Raw genomic sequence first — 27,157 nt, 5'->3', positions numbered from 1 at the left:
CTGTTCCTAGTTCATCACCCGGTCAGGAGTCACAGGAAACATTTGACCCCAACCTTGGTCACTCCGAGGATCTGTTTGATCCATTTCCTTGCATTGCCTCTGGTCTCTCACCTCGCGACATTGAAGAGGAACGTGAGGGGGTATCGTCTGTTGAAGATGGCCAAATATTTGAAACCCCATGTCCAGAAGAAAGCCACCTTCATCCACGTGATATACCGGGTGAAGAGGTGGAGGCTGATAGTGATGACACACAGTTGCCATCTGGCCAGGCGTCAATATCAACACGGAAGGAGGATGACATGGACGACGAGGTGGTCGATGATGAGACCACCGATCCGACCTGGGCCGTTGGCACGCATAGCAAGCACAGCAGCACAGAGGATGAAGGTGGATACGTAGCACCAACAAAGGCACCAAGGGCTACTGGTTTGAGCAGAGTGCGAACTGTGTCAGCTGTTGCCAAGAGCAATCCCTCTGTGCCCCAAGTCAAGGCAAGGGTGCGTTCAGCCGCTGTCTGGAAATTTTTTTCCGACAGTCCTTCTGAACCAAATGTTGTCATCTGTAGCATCTGCCTTAGGAAACTGTGTAGAGGCCATGGCAAAGGCAACCAAAGCACCACCAGTATGCGGAAACACATGGCAGCCAAGCGCCCTAGTCGGTGGGCTGAACAACAGGGTACCAAATCAGTGTCTGCGACTGCCGGTCAAACCACTTCCATGTCGCCTGTGATACGTCCTTTCCAATCTGCTGGGCAGGAAGCAGGTGATCATCATACCTCTTGCTCCCAAGCTGCGGTTGCACAGACACAGGCCATAACAAGCTCATCCTCTTGTTTGTCCAAGGAAAGCGTCCAATTGTCCGTGCCCCAGATGTATGAAAGGACGCGTAAATACCAAGCCACACACCCACAAGCACAAATGCTGAACGCACACATTGCCAAGTTGCTAGCCATGGAGATGTTGCCGTTTAGGCTTGTGGGGACACAGTCTTTCCGTGATCATTTGGCTGTGGCTGCCCCACGATACTCGGTTCCCAGCCGGCACTATTTGTCCCGGTGTGCCGTCCCCACATTACACCAGCACGTCTTAAACAATCTAAAGCGGGCTCTCACCAACGTCGTAACCGGGAAGGTCCATCTTATAACAGACACGTGGACAAGTACTTGTGGCCAGGGACGATACATCTCTGTCACGGCACACCTGGCTCAACCTGGTGGAGGGTGGGACAAAGTCTCAAACTGGACCATCAACACATATCCTACCCACGCCATCACAGGTCTCACAAGGCATTACTGGGAACGCTGAGGCCCGGGATGGCAGCGCGGGACGCCGGAAGGTAAATATACCCCGATTTTTTTATTTTTTTTAGCACTTTAACATTCTATCTTTTACTATTGATGCCGTATAGGCAGCCTCAATAGTAAAAAGCTGCTCACACTTGTCAAACACTATGTTTGACAAGTGTGACCAACCTGTCAATCACTTTCCAAGCGATGCTTCAAATTGCTTGGAAAGTGCTTGAATATCGCACGCGAAAATCACGGCAAAATCGCGAACATAATCGCGGTAAAGTCGCGCGGAAAAAACGCGCGATTTCTGGGAAGGAGTCCGGTTTTTAGTGTCCGGAATAAAATGCTACGTGGGCACATAGCCTTACACATTTTTTTAGCCTTTTCCTCAGCCCCCAGACTGCTTTGTAGGGTCCAGCAGACAACTACTCGCATTTTCCATTGACTTTCATTGGACTCGCTATTTGTACCAAATACCCGAGTATTAGGGTATACTCGGTACGAGTATAGCGAGTCCGAATACTTCAGTACTCGCTCATCCCTAGTTAACATGCCAGTCTTCATATCCGGGCCACTGTTTTTTCATCATTTTGGAGAGGGCTTTATTTTTTTTATGATTAAACTTTCGAAGGTCATTTCATGCATTTTAAAAGCATTTTTTCTTATTTCAACTTTTTTTTTTGGCAGTAAGCTACCCTAATGATTTTGAGAAATATGACCCATTTTCTTTATTTTACTCAATGGGAGAGAGCATGTGCTACCCAAACACTTTCTTCGTTACAGAATGTGTGGTTGAGATTGAAGGGAGACGGGTTCCCGATGGAGAAACATGGACAGACAGGCAGGATCCATGTATCACCTGTACATGCACAGTGAGTATTAAAATACTTGAGCAAATATTAAACCCTTACCAACATATGACAAACAGTTGCGTCAAATTCTAGCTTCCTGACTTTGATGCAGGCTTGCAGATATTAGCTATACTGTTCAGCCACCATCATCAGCCTATAACAGGTTGCGTAGAGCTGAGTTCTGCCTGTGGCTGTTAACCGGTTAAATGCCACTGTCAATTCCGAGGGACGCAAAGTTCTAACCAGCATTCAGCTTGTTCATGATCGCAGGGCATCGAAGAGTTTGCTATGACAGTTAGGATTCTGTTGACGACCTCCATGCCTGTCAAAGCGACAAAGATTCAATCAGAGGTGATCAAAATTTCGTATCCATCGCAAAATGGTTTCGATAAAATTGGCAGCCTAGGACACAAAAAACAAGCCCTCCCACAGTCCCATCACCCAAAAGTTGAACACATTACTGCTCTCGGAATATGGCGACACAATCTAATTTTTATTTTATTTTTTTTTTTTTGCAGATTTACAGATTTAATTTTTTTTTAAACTTAAATAAAAAGTATGCATATATGGAAATGCATATTCACGCTCACCTAAAGAATCATATCGCCAGGTTGTTTTTTGCCATATAGAGAACGCTGTAATTAAACCCTCCCAAAAAATATTAACAAAAGTGCAAAAATGGAAAATCACCCAGTCCGGAAGGGGTTAATTCTGAGAGAAAGGAATTTTATGGACAGGAGTAGAGATTTATGCTTAAGGGATTATAGAAATCATTGACACATGTGTAGCGAATTATTTTTGCAGTAGTAGAGAACCTTTTTTCTGCCAAGGTCCATTTGGATATTTATTCAATCCTTCAGGGGCTGCACAAAATTATCAATTGGAAAATTACACGCTATATTTGGTCAGACATTTAATTAACTCACCCCTAATATTATTGCTGGAGCTGCTTCTTTTTGGTGTGGCTATGACATTAGGTGATATTGATGATGTTGCTAATCGTAGCTGATTTTCCAGATTTGCATCGGTCTGGAGAGCAGGCAACACTTTGCAATGATAAGTTTTGTAAATAACTCGTACCAGTAAGTCATACTGAACGCAGATGTATATTACACTGCAGGTCTTCTCACAGTAGGAAATTCATCACTGCTCACATTACAGTTATAGAACTCAAGCAGTGAGAGGTCTGCAGTGTACATCACATAGGAGACAACAAGACTGCTTTATAATTATCAGGAGAGACAATGAGACCTATACACATCACATAGGAGACACTGAGACTGCCGTATACATCGCATAAGAGACACTGATACTGCTGTATATACATTACATAATAGACATTGAAACTGATAAATATACAATACACAGCAGACACCAAGACTACTGTATATACAACACATAGGATACACCAAACCTGCCGTATACACATCACATAGGAGACACAGAGAGAGCTGTATACATCACATAGGAGACACCGGGACTGCTATACATCCATCAAATAGGAGACACTGAGACTGCCCTATACATCACATAGGAGACACCGAGATTTCTGAATATACATCACATAGGAGACACAGACTGTTGTATATACATCACAAAAGAGACACTGAGGCTCGAGTATATACATCAAAGAAGACATGGGGCTCTGGTATATACATCAAGGGAGACATTAGGTTGTGCTATAGACATCACAGGAGATGCTGGGACTGCGGTGTAGACAACACAGGAGGCGTGAAGGTTGCGGTATATATATCACAGGAGATGCCCTGGCTGCAGTAGATACATAACAGGAGACATAGGTATGTGGTATATACATCACAGGAGAGTCTGGGGCTGTGGGATAGACATCACCGGAGGCATGCACCTGCGGTATAGACATCTCAGGAGACTCTGAGGCTGCAATACATACATCACAGTAGATGCTGGGGCTGCTTTATAAACATCACTGGAGACATGGGGCTGTATTGTATACATCACAGGAAATGCTGGGGCTCTGGTATATACATCATAGAAGAAATTAAGCTGCGGTAAAGACATCACAGGAGACGCCGACTTTGAGGTATGGTCATCACAACAGATGCTGGTTCTGCTGCTGCGGTCTTCTTGTGTGTGATGGGAGCTCATTGTGCTCTAATTCCACCCATAGAGTACATTCCGACATTGGCACTGGCAAGTGTCTAGACGTAATCTTTCATTGCACGCGCTGCAGCTTTCAGTAGTGGACACTACGTACACGTGCTCGCAGAGCAAGGAGAAATTAAAAGGGCGAGCAGTTTGCAAAACGCAGCTGCTGGCCAAAGCACTGGGGTTCCCGGGAATCTGCCCGGGAGCCGGAAAAAAGGTCATTGCTGACTTTAAACAGCTTGCAGACCTGAAGTTCCCCACCCCTGTTGTAGAGGATCCAAATAATAAATCTAGACCTAGCATCAGCACTCGTAGGAACATTGATAAATTATTTAGTTACCTATGAATAATGTGGCCATTTTTTTTCACAGCTGGGACATGTCGACTGTCAGATACAAGAATGCCCCCCCATTCAGTGCCAGCAAGGGGAGCTAAAAGTCAGGACGCCAGGCACATGCTGCCATGTTTGTCAGGGTGAGAGCGATTTTTACACAAGGTCTTTTTTTCTCTGCTCTATGGCTAGAATAACAAGTTTGTATTTTCTATATACTGTATGTCTATGAGCCTGTTAGTTCAGATTAGGAAACCCATAAACTGGAAATTGCAGCCTGTACACCGACCATAAAATATGGATTTGTGAAGACATTTTTTAACTAGAACAGGCTCTGCGCCAATGCCTCATTAGGTCATCATATAATAAAAATAATAATTTTTATTTATATAGCGCCAACATATTCCGCAGCACTTTACAATTAATCATATGGACATCATAGAGGAGGTAGAGGGAGTCGGTGGTCATGGTGGAAAAATGGCACACCATAACATTCAAAGAAGAGGCCCCTATGCAAAAGCATGGCACGAACATGAATCCAACAAAGAACTCAGTTCTCCCCAAGTCCAGCTTCATTCCAAATAAACGGACAGCAGTGACAGCACACAACAATGTCTTTTTCTCATTTTTTTAGATGTCATCATGCAGGTACAAAAACTTTCAGGTACAACTTTTCAGGGCATCATATAACTGATATACTGCAAAATCCTAAAAATTCAGCCAGTGGTTTTGTTGTAAATACAATTTCAAGGAAAGGATTTTAAAAGCGGATACACTGCAAGGGTAGGTCATGCAATTCTACCAGTACAATATTGCAGAAGACCTCTCATTTTTTTCCTTTTCTCAGCAGAAATCAGGAGAGATTGTGCATATAGTTACATGTTTAATGGAAAATGAATACTAACGTATTATGACCTTCTGACAGCTTCTGCTGTAGCCTGTTGGTATCAGGGCCAGAGATATCTTTCCAATGAGCATTGGCAAGTGGATGAATGTACAGCCTGTACCTGTGTTTCTGGGGAGGTGCACTGCCATAGTGAGAGGTGTCCGCAAGTATCCTGTACAGCTGTGAGTGCTAACTCTGCTTCTCATTAAAAAAAATATATTGTTGACTTAAGAAACTACTATATGGCTTATCTGAATTAGACTTAGCATAAAAGTGACAGATTTAGCGTGCCTGTCCTTTACATCCAGTGTCACAATGTATTTCAATTCATATTTAGATATAAATAGGATTCAATATGAAAAATAATCAGTGTACGTCAATTTATATAGCCTGCTCATAGTCATGTCATCCAAATAATGAGTTTATTCTTCTCTGTAAATGATAGAAAAAATTATGAAATCTTTAATTGCTTTGATCTATTTTTACTTTACATCACTGAGGAAACTTATTTCTGTCTAATAACATGAGCCCGATGATAGTAAAGCTGGACACATGCATGCTGCATGTTTTGGATAGCACAGTTGGATTTCTCTTCTTCAGGATGAGACTCCAGCCCTGATACCTGGCATGTGCTGCCCACACTGCATCCCTCGCCCAGCCACCTGTATTGCCTTTGGTGACCCACATTATAGGACCTTTGATGGCAAGATGTACCACTTCCAAGGTAGCTGCACCTATGTCTTGAGTGAAGACTGTGAAGGTGGAGACTTCAGGTCAGTCATAGTTTTCGTTCAAGATGGAGATTGTTTTGGCTAGTCATATACAGATAGATACTAGTGATGATACTAGACTCTCGAGATGGGTGTATCTATTTGAGTGAAATGAATTTACTTCCTTACAATTACGGTATGTGTATTCTCATAAAATACAAATTCATTGCAGTTCGCTCTGCGTGAATTCAGCAACATGGCCAAAAGCTCTTGACACCATTTTACTAAAAGGTAGAAGGCCGGCAGAAGGTTAAAAAGAACATAATAATACTCCATCGCTCACCTGTCCCACCGCCCCTTTAGCTCCATTTCTTTTCACCTTCTCGGTTTTTGTGCATATACCTTGGCTTGCTTCAATATGGACCGGTGCTTCTGGCTGGATCAGACCTTTAATATTAATGTGCGCCAAGCTGTCGCACCAACATGCATCACCAGTGGTGCTGAATAGGTCTCGGTCAAAAGATATGCGCAACTGCAGAAGGGAAAAGAAGAGGCACGGAGAACGGGCAAATCGGCTGGGGAGGACATGTGAGCTGAGAGGTCAGTAGTAATCTATTGACTTTTTTTTTTAATACCCTACCTCAATTTGCAGTGAATAACTGATGCAAATTGAATTTTCTTGTAAATTCCACATGATTTGGTTAACTCAAATCTTGGCAGATTCGATCATTTCTAATAGATACAATTTTCTCACTTATGACAATTATTATTTCAACAGATATATTTCTTATATAATAACTGAGTTATTCAACATATAGCGAAGAGCAAAAGGGTATCAAAGTTTTAACATTTGACTTTTAGACTTCATATCTCATCATCCTCTACTGTTTCAATTGTGTGACTACCATTATTTTATCATTGATGGTTATCTCATACATAAATTTGACTTGCAACTCTTTAGCATATGATTAGTTATTCAGATTCTTGTCATGTCACTTCATTGTTACAGATTTTCCTAAAAATCTAAATTTAAATTTGTATTATTTTATTAGTATTTTGTAAATTCACCTTTGGCTTTCATCACTGCCTGAATCCTATTTGGCATGCTCTCCATCAGACTCAAACATTTCTTGGCCAAAATTTGATCCCAGATCTCTTTTACACATTCCCAAAGTTGGTGCATACTGGTCGACTCACTTGGGTATGTAAACAGTTTTTCTTCAACTCTGCCTATAAGTGTTTGATTAGGTTGAGGTCTGTGGGATGTGGGTGCCAATCCAGCACCTCTACTTCATTATTATTTAACTATTTCTTTGCCACTTTCAAGATATACTTTGGGTAATTGTGCTATTGGAACACTTTGTTGTCCTTTTCATACCCAAAGTACTCGAGTTTACAAAGTAAGTCGTCTTGTAGGATATGCGCATATAGCTCGGCATTTAGACCACCATCAATCCTGGTCAAGTATCCAACACCATTGGCTGTGAAACAACGCCATATCATCAGGCGTCCTAAACTGAACTTGACAGTGTCTTCAGTCCTTCAATTTCTCAATCCGTTAGGCCTGTTTCACACTTCCGTTTTTTCAAATCCGTCAAAATCCGTTGTTTTCCGTAAAAAAACGGATCCGCCATTTTTTGCAGGATCCGTTTTTTTTGTCCCATAGACTTCCATTACGGTTACCGCGGATCCGTCAAAAAAACGGATCCGTTGGCATCCGTTTCCGTCAAAAAAACGGAAACGGATCCGTTTGGCGGACACAAAAACGGAAGTGTGAAACAGGCCTTAGCCCCTTTTTCCCTTGTTTCTTCCCGGTCCATTTGATTATCAGAGCCTAGTCTATTGGCTTTCATCTCATCACTCATTTCCAATTTTCTACTGTCCACTTTTCGTACTTTTTTGCAAACTCGAGTCGATGTTTTTTATGACGATATTGAAGTCGAGGCTTCTTCACCTTTTTTTGGGCCAGCATTTCAGTCTTGAATAATGTGCATCGCAGGCTGCTTGCATTGACGTCTTTGATCTTACTATTACGAAGCATATGAACTACCTCCACTGCCCTGTTTGTTGCGCCAGAACTGATAGACCTTGTGATGAGCCGAATTGTTGACTCTTATATTTTGCCTGGATGGTCACCTTATGGCTTTTGAATGAATGGACCAACTTCTTTTAATATTTTTGCAAACGGCATGGCACTCACATTATGCAGTTTGGCAATTTTCTTGGCTAAGGGACTGCTATTGATGAGCTGCATGATGCTGTTTCTCTTTGGAAATCTTCTTCATGGCTGCTCCTCAATTCCACACTGAACTATAAGGGAATGTGAACAGGTTGTATTTTGTAGTATACAGGAAGAAAAAGATTTTTCCACCACCAAGAGCAAAACAGTTACAATGCAGAAAGAATCTGCATAACTAATCATATGCTAAATATTTGCAAGTGAAATTTATGTTAGAGCTAGACAAGATGAATGTCTATAAACTGATGGTAGGCTCACGTTCAAAGCAGTAGTGGATGGTGAGATATCGGAGCCTGAAAGTCAAACATTGCTACCCTTTTGTTCTTCAATGTACATATTATGTTTTAATGAAGAAAAAAAATAGTTGTTTAGCTCACCATTAGATGAATTCCTGTGACTTTGGGTGTGGACTCCAGGATGGTGCTCAGAAAAAGCGGCTGTGGTAATCAAACAAAAAACTTCCAGCAACAGACATCCAAATAGATTGTAGAATAAACATTAAAATTTCATGTTTATTGCAATGCCTTTAAAACATATAATCATAAACCGACATGGTTATGATTAAGAACACTTTTGTTCGAAATGCGTAATCCTCTGGTACTTACCATTTTAACAGTATGTTTTAAAGGCATTGCAATAAACATGAAGTTTTAACGTTTATTCTACAATTTATTTGGATGTCTGTTATTGGAACTTTTTTGTATGTTTTATTGAAGTATATGATTCTTGCATTTTTTCTGTCCTTATAGTGTCCATGTGACAAATGATGACCGTGGTCAACATGGGGTGTCATGGACCAAAGAAGTAACTGTGTTGATTGGTGATGCAGTCGTGCAGCTCCTTCAGGACTGGGTTGTGATGGTAAACAATGAATACTAAAATACTAAAGAGAACCTATATACAGTATATATGTACTTATATATATGTATATATATATATATATATATAATTGAATGTATGTGTGTATCATGATCCAATCACGAAGCATCTTTCATTTCACCAAAACTGTTCAAAAGAACCTGAGCTTTGATTGGTTGCTATGAGCAACAGTTTTCCTTGCAACCAATCACTAAGCATCTTTCATTTCACCAGAGCTGGTTAAAAGAAGCTGAGCTGTGATTGGTTGCTATGAGCAACAGTTTTCCCACCCTGAAAAACCAGTGTGCTGTTCCTTCTTTTTGGTTTTTATATATACTATATGGTGGCCCGATTCTAACATATCAGGTATTCTAGAGTCTCTCTCTCACTCTCCCAACCCCCAGGCGCCGCAAATCTCCCGACGGAGGCGTGCGTCGTTCAAATGCGCTGATTGGTCACGGCCGGCCGGGTGCGACCAATCAGCGCCGCGGGATTTCCGTTACAGACAGAATTAGACAATTATACAGTAGATAGATATACAGTAGATATTGATATATATATATATATAGATATATATATATAGATATATAGATATATATATACTGTGTGTATATATATATATATATATATATATATATATATACTGTGTGTGTATATATATATGGAAATGCTTTAATCCTCCTGAATCTGACATTGTTTTTATTTGTTCTTTTTGGCCAACTGGGCTTGAGCTGAAAGAGAAAACAGTTAATGACCATGCCCACGTGGCTACTATGACTGGATTTATATACAGGAAAGGGAGGACCGTATCCCAGGAATGGTGGAAATGCTGGATACAGTGGCATTTACATCAAGTAAAAAAATTATATTTATGGAAAGTGACAGGTCCTATTTAAATAAATCAGTTGAAGGGCAATGTGTCCGATACTTTTATTGCCCGTATGCCATAATTTCTCCATGACCTTTTTTGTGAGTTTTTTTGTTTACTGTCTCACAGGTTGATTACCAGACCGTAGAGCTACCATTCCTGAAAGAGCCATACATTTACATTGAGCGGAAAACAAATACCATTCTACTGAACAGTAACATTGGAGTGAAGGTAGTGAAACATGCAAACCAACGATAATGACGGAATTACAGTGCACAAACTGTACATGTGTTACTAGACTCTTAATTACACCAGAAATTGGTCTGTAAAGGCTGCATTGTGGCCTAATCGACTAATATTATTCCTTGGATTGACATCCACCAGGTACAATGGAACGGACGTTCTCACTTAGAGGTCAGCGTTCCAGGAACTTACCGAGATCATCTATGTGGGTTATGTGGAAATTTCAACAACTATCCTCAAGATGATATGCGTGACCGCAGGGGACAGATACTTCTATCAGAGGCTGCCTTTGGGAACAGCTGGAGGGTAAGTTTATTAAAATCGGACAAAAAAAAAAGTGAACGAAAGTATCACAGCTAGTAAAACCAACAGTTAGGTGCAGGTTGGGCCATGTGGCAAAGGGGCTTATGCCCTGTGGTCTGGTCACACAGCAGCTATTTAGAGTCTGCTGAGAGCCTATTATGGAAAGGCTGTACTCAGTGAAGACTGATGTCTATATTGCTGAGATAGAAGATGACAGTCGGTGCTTTTAAAATTCTATGGGGAGGGAATAAGGGAGGCACTAGAGGCAAAGACATTCTGCTGCAAGTTATCATGAAAGAACAAATACAGGTTTTCCATAGAACTTTATAAGTGCCAACTATCATCTCCTATCTCAGTAATGGGAAAGTCTGTATTCAGTGAATACAGATTGTACTCATGAATTGAGAATTTTAAGAAATGACCAGTCCATGGTGGAGAAAGAAGCAGATTCCTCTAATAAGACATATTACAAAGTTAATTATTTTTATTTTCAAATAATTTTTATTGAACTTTTGATTATTAATAATAGGAAAGGAGGGGAAGGGATAGGGAGGTAGGAAAGGGGAAATTTTTTTTATAAAAATTAGAGAACCCATTAACATGGATTAATTGTAGCCAAAATGTGTAAGTGTAAAATACAAAAAATAAGAAGTACATAGAAATCACTTACAATTATATAATAATAACACAGTACACAATTAAATTAAAATAATATAGTCTATCCAACTATACAAAGTCATACTAAGACTAACTAATAAGTTACCAGACCCAGAACAAAACAAAAATAAGAAAGACATTTCTGGTTCAAAGCCCCATGTATTTAGCGTTCCATTTGTCCCATTTTTTATTGTATTTACTCAGCAAATCATTGTTAATAGCAAATCTATATTCCAGCTGACTATGTTGTCGGAGGGCATCCAAAATAATAGAAAAATCAGGGACGTCCTCCCTTTTCCACCAGGAAGCCAAAAGGTTTTTAATAACTAAAAAAATATGAATTATGACGTAATTAAATGTCAAATCCATATCTTCTAGATCGAGAGAGAATAAAGCCATGTGAGGAGTGATGGTAATCTTATGACTTGTTAAGGCGTTGATGTGCAAAGTTGTTTCTCTCCATATACTCTTTAATTTTTGACAGCTCCAAAAAATGTGAAGCATATTGCCAGGTAAGCCACAACCCCTCCAGCAAAGAGGGGAGCTATCTGGGCTAACATGAGCAAGTCGTGTTGGGACATAGTACCATCTCAACTAAACCTTAAGGCTGTGTGCCCACGTAGCGTTTTTTAAGCGTTACTGCAGCGCTTTTAGACAAGCATTTCTGCTGCAGAAATGCTTAAGAAAAGCATCCAATGGTTTTGTAATGGAAAACGCACATGTTGTGCTAATGGTGCGTTTTTAACCGCTGCGGAAACGCTTAGCGGTTAAAAACGCAGCATGTTCATTAATTTTGAGGAATCGCATGCGATTCCGCATACCAGGCTCGGACTGGCCCACCGAGGTACCGTTGGATCCCTCGGTGGGCCCCGCCCCCGAATGTCACTGTCACTCACTGGTCGCTCGTACCCAGGGGCAGGGCCGGCGTCAGCACCCGGGCAAGTGCCGGGGCCCTGGCGAGATGGGAGGGCCCACTCACGCTGTCTGGGATACCCGCCGGCCGCCGCCACGCCCCCCACGTACTGACCCCATCCTGCGCCCTCCGCGAGGGACCCACGCAGTGATGCAGCCCCTTACAGCCAGCAATGATCATCGCTTCCTTCGGCTGTAATCTTGTGTGCGGTGCCAGCACAGGACCTGTGATGAGGTCACAGGAGGGGAGGAGTCGGGTCACATGATCAGGGTGGCTGCAGGACTCTGTTGTGCTGGTCGCTTTTCATTATGGTGCGTGCTGGTCTGGATGGATGAGGTAACGTTTATGTGTGGAACAGTGGGGTCAGGGAGGGGTTTAACAAGGTGGATGTAGCAGAGCCGTGTGTGTACTTGTGTGGGGTCAGGAGGGGTTTACAAGGTGGCTGTAGCAGAGCCGTGTGTGTACTTGTGTGGGGTCAGGAGGGGTTTACAAGGTGGATGTAGCAGAGCCGTGTGTGTACTTGTGTGGGGTCAGGAGGGGTTTAACAAGGTGGATGTAGCAGAGCCGTGTGTGTACTTGTGTGGGGTCAGGAGGGGTTTACAAGGTGGATGTAGCAGAGCCGTGTGTGTACTTGTTTGGGGTCAGGAGGGGTTTTACAAGGTGGATGTAGCAGAGCCGTGTGTGTACTTGTGTGGGGTCAGGGAGGGGTTTAACAAGGTGGATGTAGCAGAGCCGTGTGTGTACTTGTGTGGGGTCAGGGAGGGGTTTAACAAGGTGGATGTAGCAGAGCCGTGTGTGTACTTGTGTGGGGTCAGGGAGGGGTTTAACAAGGTGGATGTAGCAGAGCCGTGTGTGTACTTGTGTGGGGTCAGGGAGGGGTTTAACAAGGTGGATGTAGCAGAGCCGTGTGTGTACTTGTGTGGGGTCAGGAGGGGTTTTACAAGGTGGATGTAGCAGAGCCGTGTGTGTACTTGTGTGGGGTCAGGGAGGGGTTTTACAAGGTGGATGTAGCAGAGCCGTGTGTGTACTTGTGTGGGGTCAGGAGGGGTTTTACAAGGTGGATGTAGCAGAGCCGTGTGTGTACTTGTGTGGGGTCAGGGAGGGGTTTAACAAGGTGGATGTAGCAGAGCCGTGTGTGTACTTGTGTGGGGTCAGGGAGGGGTTTAACAAGGTGGATGTAGCAGAGCCGTGTGTGTACTTGTGTGGGGTCAGGAGGGGTTTTACAAGGTGGATGTAGCAGAGCCGTGTGTGTACTTGTGTGGGGACAGGGAGGGGTTTTACAAGGTGGATGTAGCAGAGCCGTGTGTGTACTTGTGTGGGGTCAGGAGGGGTTTTACAAGGTGGATGTAGCAGAGCCGTGTGTGTACTTGTGTGGGGTCAGGGAGGGGTTTAACAAGGTGGATGTAGCAGAGCCGTGTGTGTACTTGTGTGGGGTCAGGAGGGGTTTAACAAGGTGGATGTAGCAGAGCCGTGTGTGTACTTGTGTGGGGTCAGGAGGGGTTTACAAGGTGGATGTAGCAGAGCCGTGTGTGTACTTGTGTGGGGTCAGGAGGGGTTTAACAAGGTGGATGTAGCAGAGCCGTGTGTGTACTTGTGTGGGGTCAGGGAGGGGTTTAAGAAGGTGGATGTAGCAGAGCCGTGTGTGTACTTGTGTGGGGTCAGGGAGGGGTTTTACAAGGTGGATGTAGCAGAGCCGTGTGTGTACTTGTGTGGGGTCAGGGAGGGGTTTAACAAGGTGGATGTAGCAGAGCCGTGTGTGTTCTTGGGTGGGGTCAGGAGGGGTTTACAAGTTGTACGGAGCAGAGCCGTGTGTGTACGAGGTGTACGGAGCAGAGCCGTGTGTGTACGAGGTGTACGGAGCGAAGCTGTGTGTGTGAGGTGTATGGAGCAGAGCCTTGTGTGTACGAGATGTACGGAACGGAGCCCTGTGTGTACGGAGCTGAGCCATGTGTTTATGGAGCGGAGCAGAGCCGGGGGTGTACGGAGCGGAGCCGTGTGTGTACGAGGCATACAAAGCGGAGCCGTGCGTGTACGAGGTGTATGGTGGGAAGCATTTATACCTCCCGAGTCCCAACTGTCCCGGATCCAGCGAGACAGTCCCGATTTTGAGAGAGAGACTGCCCCAGCCGGGAGCTTACTTTCCCCGCGGGACACAGGAGTACACAGCGGAGCCCCAAGGAGCAATTTAAAACTTGCACGTAACGTTCTACCGGAAGTGACGTGCTGGAAGCTGACCAGAAATTAGGTCATTTCAGTAGGAGATTGTGACGGAACCATGGAGGCACTTCAGGGAATGCTTCAGATCCATCACCGTGTCCTCCTCTGACAGCGGACAGCGAGATCGCCTTGGAATCGGGGATGTCGGCCATGTGAGCGGATCATGAAAAGTCCTGCACCAGGAGGCTCAGGTAGGCACTACAATGGGAGCTGGGCTGCTATAGTATCTTTATAGAATTTTTCTTTCTCTGTTTCTTTCTCTCTCTGTTCTTTCTTTTCTCTCTCTCTGTTCTTTCGCTCTCTGTTCTCTTTCTTTCTTTCTTTCTTTCTGTCTCTGTTCTTTCTCTCTGTCTGTTCTCTCTTTCCTCTCTTTCTCTCTCTCTGTTCTTTCTTTCCCCTCTTCCTCTCTCTTCTTTCCCCTCTTTCTTTTTCTCTCTACCTCTCTGTTCTTTCTTTCCCCTCCTTCTTTTTCTCTCTCTCTCCCTGTTCTTTTTTTCTGTCAACTCTTTTTCTCTCTCCGTTCTTTCTTTCCCCTTTTTTCTCTCCCTCTCTGTTCTTTATTCCCCTCTTTCTTTCTTTCTTTCTCTGTTCTTTTTTTCTGTCCACTCTTTCTTTCTCTTTGTTCTTTTTCTTTCTTTCTTCTTTCTCTCTGTTCTTTCTTTCCCCTCTTTCTTTCTCTATCTGTTCTTTCTTTCTTTACCCTCTTTCTTTCTCTTTCTCTCTGTTCTTTTCTTTCTCTCTCTGTTCTTCCTTTCTTTCTCTCTGTTCTTTATTTTCCTTTCTTTCATTCTTTCTCCGTTCGTTCTTTCTATGTTCTTTCTTTCTTTCTCTCTTTGTAACTTTCTCTGTTCTTCCTTCCATTCTTTCTCTTTCTTTCTCTGTTCTTTATTTCCCCTCTCTTCTTTCTTTCATGCGTACACTACTAATCAGTAGCCTCCATCACATGAACGTGTTTTGCCACAGAGCGAGTGTCCGTGTGGATCACATGCGTGTCCGTGTGATCCACACAGAGAGAAGTCCGTTTTTGGCCGTCACCACGGATGTCACACGGCATGAGTCGTGGTATGTGTTAAGGGGGGGCCAACTGAGACTTTTTCGCCCGGGGCCCTCAAAAACCTGGAGCCGGCCCTGCCCAGGGGTGGGATTCAGCGGGTTCTCCCCGGTTCGGTGGAACCGGTTGTTAAAAAAGCAGCCAGTTCCCCGAATCGGGGAGATTCACAGCCGCGATCCGGTACTTTGATGTTCCTGCAGTGCAGCCGGCAAGGAGCAGGAGCAGAGGAGGACTCTTGCTCTGCTTCCTAGTCCTGCCCGCCGCACCGGATACCGCGCATTGATACGTCGGGTTGTTCTCTGCTCTGTCTCTGACTACTGGACAGAGCACAGCACACCCCGGAGGCCCCCGCCCCGCGCACTGATTCCTGCGCGCAGTGCGGCATTGGCGGGTAACTGGAGCTCGCTGGAGGAGTCACCGCCACTGCCCAGACTTGTCATGTCAATGTGAGCTGAGCCCAGGCAGCGTGACGGACCGGTGATTTGCGCACACCCGGAGGCCGGAGGAGCAGGATGGGCGGTGCGGGGCCTGGCCATCCAGGAGGCCTCAACCGCGGCCGCGGGATTACAGTGACAGTCTTCTTCTTCAGAGTCAGACGCGTCGCAGCCTGTCGCCTGTGTATCTGGTACACAGGCCAACGCCGGGTCAGTGAGTTACTGTCTGTATGTGCTGCGTATTGGGGACCTGTGCTGCCTACTAGGGACCTGTGCCTGCCTATTGGGGACCTGTGCTGCCTATTAGGGACCTGTGCTGCCTACTAGGGAGCTGTGCTGCCTACTAGGGACCTGTGCCTGCCTATTGGGGACCTGTGCTGCCTACTAGGGACCTGTGCCTGCCTATTGGGGACCTGTGCTGCCTATTAGGGAACAATGCTGCCTATTAGGGACCTGTGCCTGCCTATTGGGGACCTGTGCTGCCTATTGGGGACCTGTGCTGCCTATAGGGACCTGTGCTGTCTATTGGGGACCTGTGCTGCCTATTGGGGACCAATGCTGCCTATAGGGAACAATGCTGCCTATTGGGGACCTGTGCTGCCTATTGGGTACAATGCTACCTATTGGGGACCTGTGCTGCCTATTGGGACCTGTGCTGCCTATTGGGGACCTGTGCTCCCTATTTGGGACCAATGCTGCCTATTGGGGACCAATGCTGCCTATTGGGAACAATGCTGCCTATTGGGGACCTGTGCTGCCTATTGGGGACCTTTGCTCCCTATTTGGGACCAATGCTGCCTATTGGGGACCAGTGCTGCCTATTGGGGACCTGTGCTGCCTATTGGGGACCTGTGCTGCCTATTGGGGATGTGTGCTACCTATTGGGGACGGGTGCTGCCTTTTGGGGACCTGTGCTGCCTATTGGGGAGTTGTGCTGCCTATTGGGAACCAGTGCTGCCTATAGGGACCAATGCTGCCTGTTGGGGACCTGTGCTGCCTATTGGGGCAGCTAATCGCACGGGTACCGGGAGGCTTTCGCCCCTAAGACCGGCAGGCAGCAACACTGCCTGGCTGGTCCGGGCGAATTTTAGCCCCCCCTGCAGATACGAACGCTTCGATTGGCTGGGCTGTGTAGCATCTACCATGGAACTCTTGTTGGGACAAAGTGATCACTATACCCCCTACGTCAATCCTTGGGGGTGTAGATTCCAAAATGGGGTCACTTTTTAACTTCAAAGTAACACAGGTCAGATTTGCAAAAAATGGCCTGGGCATTAAGGTGAAAACAGGCCTGCGGCCCTAAAGGATTAAATGAATCGTAGTGCGGAAAGATCTGCAGCATATGAACAACGGTGCAGCTTTTAGTAGAATTAGGATGCTGAAATGATGCAGATTTGGCGTGGGATATACGGCAAAAGAACCCATGGTGTAATTCCGCGGTCTCAAAGCCTAAATGTTGAGTTGTACATTACTGTAGGTGGGCCCCTAAAATTAATTCCCTTGGTGGGCCCTAGACATCCCAGTCCGACCCTGCCGCATACCATCAATTATATGGGCAAAAACGCTTAGGAAAACGCATGCAAAAACGCTTGACAAACGTGCGTCAAAAAACGCATGCGTTTTCCCAGGAGCAGGGTGTGCGATTCTGCTCAGGTTTATTCTGCATGAGAATCGCTACGTGGGCACATAGCCTCACATAAGATTCCTGTAAAGACATAGCAATCGTGGAGTTATAGGTGTTTTTAATAGCTTGTTCCCAATTTTCAATTGGGAAAGACGAGTTGAAGTCAGTTTCCCACCGAATAATATAAGCATTTTTAAGCAGGTTGGTGTCTTTGTTAAAAAAGTTATAGATGTTTCTAAGGCTCCAAATCGTTTTGTGATTAGGATTCCCAAATAATAAAGAGAAGACTTTTAGGTTGATATGTTTAGTTTTAAGTAAGAATTGAATCTTCTCTTTTAAAAAAATACAAGAATAAAATTCTGAACAAGGCAATCCATTTATCCTTTTACTATCGCTAAGTTAATTATTTTTATAAGTAATACTGAGTTATGAAAAAAAAACTGGTGAAACATGGCCAATGTTTGCTCTTATTTTAGTCTCGCAGAAAGACTGAGTGATACAGTTTTTGTAGCTCTAAAATTCGCCACACAGTTACAGAGATATGGGCCTTTTTTATTTAGAACTAATTTTACTGATCTCTACCAAATGGGCGTTACAAGGTAATTATACAGAGCAGGAGGCATGTCTTTAGGCTGCTCTGTATAATAATCCTGTGAGCATCACCCCCTTGGTAGGGATAATAAAAAGGCCCAAATCTGTGGAACGGATATTGAATTTTGTATGCCAAATTTTAGAAAATAAAATATACACAGGGGAGCATTGGGAATAAAATAAGAATTATTTAATTATTACAATCCATAGCTTTGCAGAGCGCTAGCTTCAAATCCTTTTCTTGTGTTTCTTTTCCAATGTATTCACTTGGCTGATGCCGAGATTGTACTGTAGACAACCCATTATTCTAGATTTGTACATGGAGAAGCATATACACAGTATGCAAGTGATATGCTGGTTTACACAGATTTGTTTGTATTTTGTTTTATATTAGTGTTGGCTATATTTTTCTTCAGACTGCCTAACACTGCCCCTTATTGGGTTTATAGGATTGTAGGCTAACTTTAATATGTAAAATCCTAACATTGTGTAACATACTTGTAGGATGTGGCTGTCTTCACACTCCCGGCACTCAACACATGATGGCTCCATATCAGAGGCGTAGCTAGGGTTTTGGTTCAGGGGGGGCGAAACTTCCGAGTGGGCCCCTAACTAGGTAACTTTGATTACAACTTGGTGACACCCCCTAATAGTGGTTGTAGGAGATGACTGCGCTGTTACTGAAAATAATCCCTATATAAAGACCAATATTGATATTACCACCATATGGTCAGTGGTAAATACCAGTCCTACAACACATATAAGTGATTACAGCACAGTTATAGTTGGTGCCTTACCGCTGATGTTCTTTCTGATGGAATCGTTCACTTTTCACATCTTTTCCATCTGGCCCAGACCGACATGACATCTCCTCCTGCCAGGACTCGGCTACAGAGAATACAACAGCGACACGTTTCACTTCTCATATTCCAGCCCCATCACCATCTATCTCCAACCTGCACAAACCCCTCATCATGCTGATACCCCAATACTGAGCCTCTGCTGCTGTATGTATCCCTATTACTGCACCTGATACCCCAATACTGAGCCGCTGCTGCCGTATGTGTCCCTATTACTACACCTGATACCCCAATACTGAGCCGCTGCTGCTGTATGTGTCCCTATTACTGCACCTGATACCCCAATGTTGAGCCACTGCTGCTGTATGTGTCCCTATTACTGCACCTGATACCCCAATACTGAGCCGCTGCTGCCGTATGTATCCCTATTACTGCACGTGATACCCCAATGCTGAGCCACTGCTGCTGTATGTGTCCCTATTGCTGCACCTGATACCCCAATACTGAGCCGCTGCTGCCGTATGTATCCCTATTACTGCACCTGATACCCCAATGCTGAGCCACTGCTGCCATATGTGTCCCTATTACTGCACCTGATACCCCAATACTGAGCCACTGCTGCCGTATGTGTCCCTATTACTGCACCTGATACCCCAATACTGAGCCACTGCTGCCGTATGTGTCTTTATTACTACACCTGATACCCCAATGCTGAGCCACTGCTGCCGCATGTGTCCCTATTACTGCACCTGATACCCCAATGCTGAGCCGCTGCTGCCACATGTGTCCCTATTACTGCACCTGATATCCCAATACTGAGCCGCTGCTGCCGTATGTGTCCCTATTACTGCACCTGATACCCCAATACTGAGCCACTGCTGCCGTATGTGTCTTTATTACTACACCTGATACCCCAATGCTGAGCCACTGCTGCCGCATGTGTCCCTATTACTGCACCTGATACCCCAATGCTGAGCCGCTGCTGCCGCATGTGTCCCTATTACTGCACCTGATATCCCAATGCTGAGCCGCTGCTGCCGTATGTGTCCCTATTACTGCACCTGATACCCCAATACTGAGCCGCTGCTGCCGTATGTGTCCCTATTACTGCACCTGATACCCCAATACTGAGCCACTGCTGCCGTATGTGTCTTTATTACTACACCTGATACCCCAATGCTGAGCCACTGCTGCCGCATGTGTCCCTATTACTACACCTGATACCCCAATGCTGAGCCGCTGCTGCCGTATGTGTCCCTATTACTGCACCTGATACCCCAATACTGAGCCGCTGCTGCCGTATGTGTCCCTATTACTGCACCTGATACCCCAATACTGAGCCACTGCTGCCGTATGTGTCTTTATTACTACACCTGATACCCCAATGCTGAGCCACTGCTGCCGCATGTGTCCCTATTACTGCACCTGATACCCCAATGCTGAGCCGCTGCTGCCGCATGTGTCCCTATTACTGCACCTGATATCCCAATGCTGAGCCGCTGCTGCCATATTTGTCCCTATTACTGCACCTGATACCCCAATGCTGAGCCGCTGCTGCCGCATGTGTCCCTATTACTACACCTGATACCCCAATGCTGAGCCACTGCTGCTGTATGTGTCCCTATTACTGCACCCGATACCCCAATGCTGAGCCACTGCTGCTGTATGTGTCCCTATTACTGCACCCGATACCCCAATGCTGAGCCACTGCTGCTGTATGTGTCCCTATTACTGCACCTGATACCCCAATACTGATCTGCTGCTGTCGTATGTGTCCCTATTACTGCACCTGATACCCCAATGCTGAGCCACTGCTGCTGCATGTGTCCCTATTACTACACCTGATACCCCAATGCTGAGCCGCTGCTGCCGCATGTGTCCCTATTACTGCACCTGATACCCCAATGCTGAGCCGCTGCTGCCGCATGTGTCCCTATTACTGCACCTGATAACCCCTATACACACACGGCTCTGCTCTGCACCCCCTATACATACATGGCTCCGCTGCGTACACCTTGTAAACAAACGGCTCCGCTCACCCCATACACACACGACTCTGCTCCTCCGTACATCTCATACATGCATATCTCTGCACCGTACACCTTCTACACACACGGCTCCACTCTGTACACCTCATACACACACAGCTCTGCTACATCCACACTGTAAACCCCTCCTGACCCCACACAGAAACTTCACCTCATCCAGCCAGCATCATGACAACCAGCACAGCAGAGTCCTGCAGCCACTGAAGCCCCTGATCATGTGACCCCTGACTCCGCCCCTTCTGTGACCTCACCACAAGTCCTGTGCGCACAGAATAGCCCAGGACGACATTGCTGGCTGAGAGGTGGGGGGCCCACTGCTGGCATCGGGGCCCTTCACCGCCTTCTCAGGGGCCCATAGCGGCCGGGCAGCAGAGTAAGGAGATCGATTCTCCCTGCTCTGCCGCAGAATAGTGGTGCAGTGTAGTGTAGCTCTGGTGGGCCCGCTCAGAGTACGGGGCCCGGGGCCACCGCCCCCCTGCCCCCCCGGTAGCTACGATACTGCTCCATATGCAGTTTTCTTAGAGACGATCACGGGCCAACCGTAAGCGAGAGTGTAAAAACAGCCAAAACCTATCATTACAAAGACATTTCAAAGACATATTGATAGGGAATTTAGATTGTGAGCCCCATCGGGGACAGTGATGATAATGTGTGCAAACTGTAAAGCGCTGCGGAATATGCTAGCGCTATATAAAAATAAAGATTATTATTATTATTACTCTAGCACTGTATCATAGTCTATTTTTTTGGGGAGTAAAGTTTATAAAAGATTTTTGTTTATAAAAAAATGATGTGCAAAAGGGCCTTATTATGTAACTTTTCTATAGTGTTCAGCCTTTGCCAATATAACACGCAGTTTAATGTTTTTAAAAGTAACATGCAATTTGCAAACCTCAGACTTTTCTTTCTGACATCTGGCTCTGTTCCTGACTCTGTGCGGTATGCTTAGTTCTATTACTGAACATGTCTATCACGTTTTGCTATGTTCCCGAATATATGTAGTAAGCATGATTATTTTCCTGTATCTGCCTAGTAAACTAGGTTCTGTTTGCGTAACTATGTAGTTACGTTGGCTGTTTTCCCCTATCTATGTATTAAGCTTAGCTCTAGTACAGTATCTATGTGTGAAGCTTATGTTTGCTACAGTCTCTATGTAGTCAGCTTCGTTTTTTTCCTGAACTATGTAGTAAGCTTGGTGCTGTTCCCGTATCTGTATAGTTAGGTCTGTTCCATAACCCTATCTATGTAATAAGCTTGGTTCCATTTCTATATCTATATAGTAAGCTTGGTTCTCTTCCCATATCTATTTAGTAAGCTTGGTTCTGTTACCATGTAGTAAGCTTGGCTCCATTCCCCTATTTATGAATTAAGCTTAGTTTTGGTACAGTATGTATGTAGTAAGCTTGGTTTTGGTAAAATCTCTGTGTATTAATCTCAATTTTATTTCCCTATCTATGTAGTAGACCTGGCTCTATTTTCACATGTATATAGAAAGCTTGGTTGTGCTCCTGTAGCTATATAGTAAGCTTGGTGCTGGTACAGTATTTATGTAGTAAGTGTCAGTTCCTTGCTGAAGACTATTCTATGTAGAGTCTGTGGAGGTTTCTGGCAAAAATTAAGAGACCACCACATCAAATCCCTGTCATGGCCCAGCCCAATCTCCAGACCTGAACCCCATTGCAAACATCTGGAATGTAATCAAGAGGATGATGGATAGTCACAAGCCATCAAAAAAAGAAGAACTGCTTAACTTTTTGTGCCAGAAGCAGTGTGAAAGACTGGTGGAAAGCATGCCAAGACGCATGAAAGCTGTTTTTAAAAATCACGGTTATTCCACAAAATATTGATTTCTGAACTCTTCCTGAGTTAAAACATTAGTATTGTTGTTTCTAAATGATTATGAACTTGTTTTCTTTGCATTACTTGAGGTCTGAAAGCACTGAGTTTTTTAAAAAATTATGACCATTTTTCTTTGTCAGAAAAAAAATACAAAATTTATTGCTTGGAAATTTGGAGACATGTTGCCAGAAGTTTATAGAGTAAAAGAACAATTTACATTTTACTCAAAAATAAACATATAAAGAGAAAAATCAGACAATCTGAACATTTGGAAGTGGTTGCTTAATTTTTGCCAGAGCGGTATATCAAAACACAAAGTGTACTGTCCTTCATAAACTTTACAGCTAGCTCCAAAAATAAAACAAAAGTCTTTCTTCAGCACAAATAAATAACCTTACAGTCTTTTTTTCTGGGTAAGGCAAATGGTCTCACCAACTTGGTTAATACGATCACGCATCAGTCTCTAGAATAGACTATCCACCATGATCGGTCTTTCTCAAGTTCCAACACAACACACACATTGCTGAGCTGTTCCCAGCAGCCTGTCATTAGGCCTGTAAGACATGGAGTATGGGAGCAACCTTTCCCACCCAGGCTCTTCCGGTAGCTCCTAAATCTCAGACAGAAAATCCAGTAAAGATAAAAACCATCTCGGTAACACATAACTGCCATAGGCCCTTACCTCCTGCTTTTTACAAGTCTCATGTATTGAATTTGGTATAGTGGACTGCTAGTTTTGTAGTTTGGTTTCTGATGTTCCACATCTGAGACTGACAGTTAATTATAAGGTTATCATGATCTTATATCAGTGAACTATGCTGCATCACCTACTAGTAATGTAAAAATTACCAATATTAATCCTAAAGCTGTGCCAGTGCTTAGAGATTGCCCTCAAGTTAAAATTTGCCAGCCAGCCCCTGCCAACAATTATTTATGTTGTACTCAGGTACAAAGTAATGACTCTACTAGTGACTGCTGGGATGGACAAGATGTGGATCCTTGTAAGCAAGCTGGATATCGTGCCAGGAAAGAGGCCAATGGCCGCTGTAAATTGCTGAAGTCCGGTGTGTTTGAGCCATGCCACAAAGTTGTTCCTCCTGAGATGTTCTTTGCCTCGTGTGTTTATGACTTGTGTGCTTGTGGGGCTGGAGATGAGTGCCTCTGTGATGCTTTGGAAGCCTACGCATCAGAGTGCAGAGAAGCCAGCGTTATTCTACAATGGAGATCGCCAGCATTATGTGGTAATTACGTTTTTACATTCATATTTGCCTAACAAATAATATACTTGAATATGAAGCAGTGAAGAATAAGATTTGCTTTAGTTCAGTCATCTTTCTTCATACATTTGGTATTTATATGTCCTATGTTTCTTAGGCAGTTGTGAGGGTATTGTCAATCTGACTAATGATTTGAAAGAGGTAGTCCTGATTATAAAGCTGCTTTGATATGGACTTGCCTTTTACTTACAACTTTTACTTGAAGGAGAAAGAAAGAATAGATGAGCTGTATAATTAGGTTAATATCCCATGACATGTAATGATTTTGGTAAAGACACAGCTAATCAGCTAATTGTAGTGATTCCTTATAGGGTTGTCCGGAAATAAGATATCGAAGTCCTATCCTTGTGATTAGATCAGATGAAGTTTGCATTGTATGCAAAAACTTAATACTGAACAACCCATTTAGGGCAATGACATATTGGGCATCTCCAGTAAATATACAGTTACAGTTGCATTGAAATTTTTACCACCAAAACCATGAATTATTTTTTTTATCAAGAAGGGCTTTTCCTCCAAGTTAACTGCTCACTTTAGCTTCCACTTGAGTATAAGGCTACATATGAAGTGTACCTCTAAAGATAATGTAAAATAATTGTATATTATATTAACCATATCATTTGTAATTATTTTTTTCTCTTAAAGCTGTTGGCTGTCCCTACGATAGAGGTTATGTGTTTGATGAATGCGGCCCTCCTTGTCCTAAGACTTGCTTTAATAAAGATGTTCCACTTGGCGTATTGGAGTCTCACTGCTTCAAACCATGTGTTCCTGGCTGTCAATGCCCCGCAGGGCTAGTAGAACATGAGTCTCACTGCATCCCTCCAGAGTCATGTCCGAAGATCATTCATGGGAACCTGTAAAATCAAGAACAAGTTACAGAAGTCACTATAAACCAATATTCCTGTATATCTCTGTGGAATACAAACTCTTTAAGAATTTTCACCATGCATATATTACAGAGTTGAGGGCTTTAAGTTAATGATTCTCTGAAATGGTCCCGTCGTATACCTCCTATATGGTGCTTTTTCCTGTTCATCAGACTTTTGAAAATTTGCTTCTTACACAGACCAGAGAAAAACAAGTTTTTGGAAAATGGATGAAAACCCCACAATCGGGCATTTCTATAAATTCTGAGGACTATTACCATAGCAATGTGACCGATTTGTCAAAGAATCTAGAGGATTAATCATTTTGTGGAGTTATTTCCACTGGAAGACATATTGGAAAGACAATTCTGTCATTTATTAAAAGACACAAATATATACAGTATTAAAGGGAACAAACAAATGTATGACTTCCTCTTTCTATTGTAATGACTTGTGTGTATCTATATGTGGCCACATACCTGTGTGTAGATGGAGCGGGGCCAAGTGTAGACAGAGGCGTCCAGGGTTGGAGGATACAGGGATCAACCCCTGTACTATCTGGTTCGCGCATTGGATTCACCCATCCGATCCTCCGTACACCGCTGACACACGTCCTGCCTCCTATTCAGAGTCTCACCGACGTCATCACTCAATGTCCTCCGAAATGTGCCAGCCATCTTTCATTTGGGAAAGTCATTCCACTCATGTGACATTCATGAATTTTGTGGCTCTTGTCTCCATGGAGATGGGCTAATCAACTATCAGTCATGTGCCATGAGGGCGGCATGCACTACACAGCTCTCTGCCCCCTGGTCTGGCTGTTGCAACAGAGGCCTTTATTTGGAGGTGACACCTGTCTGCCTCACCCTGTGGAGCATTGCGGAGTGTTACTAATTGGTGGACAAGCCCTTTTTAGGGCTCAACAAACATATTATTAGAAGAAAATTCATGTTTCACCTTCATAAAAATATAAATCAATAGAATTATGGTAAGATCGCTGCATTTTGACGATTGCACGGAGATAAGCATTGTCATGTTGGAAACATTCATCTCTCCTCTTGATGTTATTGGGACAGAGCCAAGCATTGGACTCCTTAGTGCCCAGCAGAGGCGTATCTAGGCTTCCTGGCACCCGGGGCAAGAATTTGGTTCGGCGCCCCCCCCCCCCCACACCAAGTACATATGCGACTTGCACACTTAGCCATGTACCCACAAGCTGCTCTCCCTAATGCTCTCAATGTTCAGTAAAAAACTGAAAGCAGGAAGAGAAGCTCGTTGTCAAGTATGAAAATCGCATATGAGTGAAGTGTCCGTGTGATGACCACTGGAACCTGCAGAGCTGAATCCTGACATTGCAGCTTCTGAATTCTCACAACTAATGCACTGCACACATTTAGGTTTCTCCCTTGCCGATGTACAGTCATGTCAGCACAAGTATGTGATTTATATACTTCTGGCCACATTCCGACTAGACGTGCCCGGCCTTGCTCCGTTCATTTTCATTGAGTGAGGCCACACATGTCTAGTCAGCATGTGACTGCATGTATGTAAATTACCGGCACGAGAGAATCCTAACAGCGTTCAGTGAGCACTGAGAATTCAGAAGTCTGCAGTCACATAGAATGTCTGCAGACTCAGCACAAACCTGGACAATCCCTTTAATGTTCCTAACAAATAAAAACATGAGAATTAGTCAGTAGCACAAATAACATTTACATCCAAGTACCTTATAGATGACGTCTCTGGAGTCGTTCTCCTTTTCTTCTTCTTGTCCAAACCCCATGATGAGTTTTCTCATCCACAGCCGTCTCTGCAGACTTCCATCTTCTCCGGTCTTCTGCATCAAATCTCCACACGATGCCCTTAAAGATAGAAGTGACATTATAATGCTCCAAAATAAAAGCATCTGCAATATACTGTCGCCTCACACTATTCCCCTCCCTCTTCATACTGTCTCCTCTAACATCCCACCTGTTCACTATACTGTCTCACCATATATTTACCCCCTCACTCTCTATACTGTCTGCTCACACATACCCCTGACTCCCCATACATTAACCCGTTCGCTCCCTATAATGTCTGCACCCAACCCCCATACTGTTTCCTCATACATACTGTGTCCTCAAATCTCCCCAC

The 27,157-nt window shown here is 44.1% G+C and overlaps 1 protein-coding gene across 1 annotated transcript in view; it reads left to right on the top strand.

Moving 5' to 3' along the window:
• Positions 1–25,442, top strand: part of KCP (kielin cysteine rich BMP regulator) — a 265,538-nt gene extending 240,096 nt beyond the window's left edge. Inside the window, exons 46-54 of the mRNA XM_073579223.1 lie at positions 2,072–2,160; positions 4,635–4,737; positions 5,520–5,662; positions 6,081–6,253; positions 9,179–9,290; positions 10,285–10,386; positions 10,540–10,704; positions 23,822–24,116; positions 24,798–25,442. Coding sequence (XP_073435324.1) covers positions 2,072–2,160; positions 4,635–4,737; positions 5,520–5,662; positions 6,081–6,253; positions 9,179–9,290; positions 10,285–10,386; positions 10,540–10,704; positions 23,822–24,116; positions 24,798–25,015 — 1,400 coding nt within the window. The 3' untranslated portion in view covers positions 25,016–25,442. The remainder of the gene's footprint in view (positions 1–2,071; positions 2,161–4,634; positions 4,738–5,519; positions 5,663–6,080; positions 6,254–9,178; positions 9,291–10,284; positions 10,387–10,539; positions 10,705–23,821; positions 24,117–24,797) is intronic.
• Positions 25,443–27,157: the final 1,715 nt, after the last annotated feature.

Source organism: Dendrobates tinctorius, unplaced genomic scaffold (genome assembly GCF_039654945.1).
Source record: "Dendrobates tinctorius isolate UK_male_01 unplaced genomic scaffold, ASM3965494v1 ptg000062l, whole genome shotgun sequence".
Lineage (NCBI taxonomy): Eukaryota > Metazoa > Chordata > Amphibia > Anura > Dendrobatidae > Dendrobates > Dendrobates tinctorius.
This window is presented reverse-complemented; position numbering and strand designations above follow the sequence as displayed.